The 2,390-nt window shown below is 58.3% G+C and overlaps 1 protein-coding gene across 1 annotated transcript in view; it reads right to left on the bottom strand.

Annotated features, from left to right (window-relative positions):
* Positions 1-244: 244 nt before the first annotated feature.
* ZCCHC17 (zinc finger CCHC-type containing 17) overlaps positions 245-2,390 on the bottom strand; it is a 14,332-nt gene continuing 12,186 nt past the window's right edge. The window contains exon 5 of the mRNA XM_029964595.1: positions 245-1,853. Within this exon, the coding sequence (XP_029820455.1) occupies positions 1,695-1,853 (159 nt within the window). The 3' untranslated portion in view covers positions 245-1,694. The remainder of the gene's footprint in view (positions 1,854-2,390) is intronic.

Here is a 2,390-nt window from a genome sequence, read left to right as displayed (position 1 = left end):
CTGCACCCGCACCTACGAGAAGGCGACATAGACGCTGCCCCAGCCCCTGCTGCCACCAGTGCCACGTCCACCCCACACCCCACACCCCACCCGTGCTGGGCACAGCTCCACATGGCACTGGAGCCGCTGCACCGCCAGGACCTCCTGCTGTCCCCACCCCGGAGCCCCCCCGGGCCTGGGGGTGGGTTTGTGGTTTCTTGTTGGGGTTGTTTTTTTTAATTAATAATGGGAAAACTCGCATGGAAAAAGAATAAAGGCCGTGTTGTTACAGCTCTGTGGTCGGTTTGCTTGGAAAAGGCTGGTCTGGCATGTGCCCATCTGTAGTGTTCAGCCACCACCCAGGGTTCAACCAGCCCTGGCAGGGATGGGGTTAATGCCCACTGATCCCTGGAGCCCGTTTCTCCAAGCTGTGGAAACAAGAGGCTCTGATGGTTAGAAATGTGTTTTCCCAGGGGGAATATTTGTTCAGTCCCACGGCAGCTCTGCCCATGGATTGCCCAGGATCCAAACAAGCTCCTTCCCTGGAGAGTGATCCTTCCACCAGGGCAGGACTGGAATCAAGGTCCCGAGCACCTGGTGGCTGGTTTTGGGAAGGGAACTGGCCCCGAGGGGGGATGCAGCCATGGGGAACTGGGGTGAGCAGCACAGGAAAGGGCAAAGCACACGGGGAAGGGACAGGCTGCACCAGCAACCCCAAATCCTCCCACTGTGACACCAACAGGGAGTTGCCAACCCCACTCTGTCCTCCCTGTAGAGCCAGAGGCAACAGGAAAGACTCACCTCCCCAATTCCTTCACCACATCTGTCCCAGCACGGAGGAGCTGCTCCTGCTCCTGGCAGACACCCCCTGAGGTCACTGCCCAGCCCCTGCCATCCCTTCCCCCTGACCTTCAGCTCCAGTTACAAGATTTATGCTCCAGCTGCTCCCTCCCAGAAGGCACCAGGCTTCTCCTATGGGTTACCTCACCACACACCCCCTTCCCACTCCAGGGACCTGGGGAAGCAGCCAAGACTTCCAAAAAAAACCCTTTCCTGCAGGTCTGTGCCCTGCTCCTTCCCTGCCCGAGTGTGGCGGGGACAGAAGAAAAGAGCAGCTACAAAGTACAGCTGGAAATGGAAATGGCAGAGATTTCTTTTCCATCACTTTCCAAGGCAGCAAACACTGCAGAGTGTTTACTGACAATATCTCCACTCCCCACGTGCTTCTCGCTCCTCCACTCCCAGTGTTTGCAGACAAAGAGGGAGCTGGGGCAGCTTTGCAGCCCAAAGCCAAGGAGGGGGGGACGTGGCCCCATGCCAGGGCCCAGCAACACCCACTGAGCAGTGTGGGGACAGCCTGGCAGTGCCACCTCAGCCCTGCAGGAGCTGATGTCACCCAGGCTCCTGCTGGCAGCCTATCCAGTGGAACACGAGGCTGCAGGACAGGAGAGGGGCCCTGGCGAGGTGCCTGGCAGAGGTGCCCTGCAGGGTGTCATGAGCCTGTCCTGGCACGAGCTGTGGGAGAAAGGGGCAGCCTGTGCCAAGGTGACAGAGGACAACCTGTAGCAAGGTCACACCTGTAGCACACCGGTAACACCACGTGCCTGGGTGACTTTGAGGAGGAAACTCTGTCCCTGGTTCCTGCTGGCTGCTCGTGGTGTGCACCAGGGACTGGCAATGCCAGCATCCCACCCTGCCCCTGCTCATTCCCAGGGCTACTTCCTGTGCTTCTTCTTCTTCTTCTTCTTCTTGGGAGCCTTGGAATGCTTGCTCCTCTTGCTGGAGGGCTGAGCCCCCGAGCTGTCCGAGTCCGAGCTGCTCGAGTCTGACTCTGAGGACTCCTTTGCCTTGTGCTTCTTTTTCTTCTTCTTCTCCTGGGAAAACAGATGGAAAACATGTGGGAACATTGTCACCTGTGCTCAGCAGGGCAGCAAGGGGCTTTGTGTCCCTGTGCCTCACAGCTGTTCCTGCCAGGAAAGGGCACTGTGCCCCAGGAGGCAGGAGTTAACCCCCACAGCTGCAGGAGCCAGGGACAGGGGATGGCACAGACCAGAGCAGGGGGGAGCAACATGGAAAGCCAAGCCTGGAAAGACTTAGACCAAAAGGAGAGTCCCTGCCCTCACTCCACGGTGAGAGCTCACTCCATTAGTTAAGGTTGATCTTTATTTATACAAGTTGGAAGGATGAAGCTTTTTGCCCAAAAAACGGGTTTCTAAAATAGCCATGAGCACCATCCCTGCACCCTCACCCCGTCAGCAGCCCCCAGAATGCCAGGAGATGGTCAGTGATGTGCTGGAGCTCTCCCAACACAGCTGCTCCTGGCAGGGGAGCCCAAGCTGTGCCCATCAGAGCTTCCTGCAGCCGGGATGAACCCAGTGCCCTCCCAGCACCCACGGCTCTGGGCACAACCT

The sequence above is a fragment of the Manacus vitellinus genome, unplaced genomic scaffold (genome assembly GCF_001715985.3).
Source record: "Manacus vitellinus isolate BGI_N305 unplaced genomic scaffold, ASM171598v3 scaffold_75_pilon, whole genome shotgun sequence".
Taxonomy (NCBI): Eukaryota; Metazoa; Chordata; class Aves; order Passeriformes; family Pipridae; genus Manacus; species Manacus vitellinus.
The sequence above is the reverse complement of the archived record's forward strand: the minus strand, read 5'-3'. Positions and strand labels throughout refer to the sequence as shown.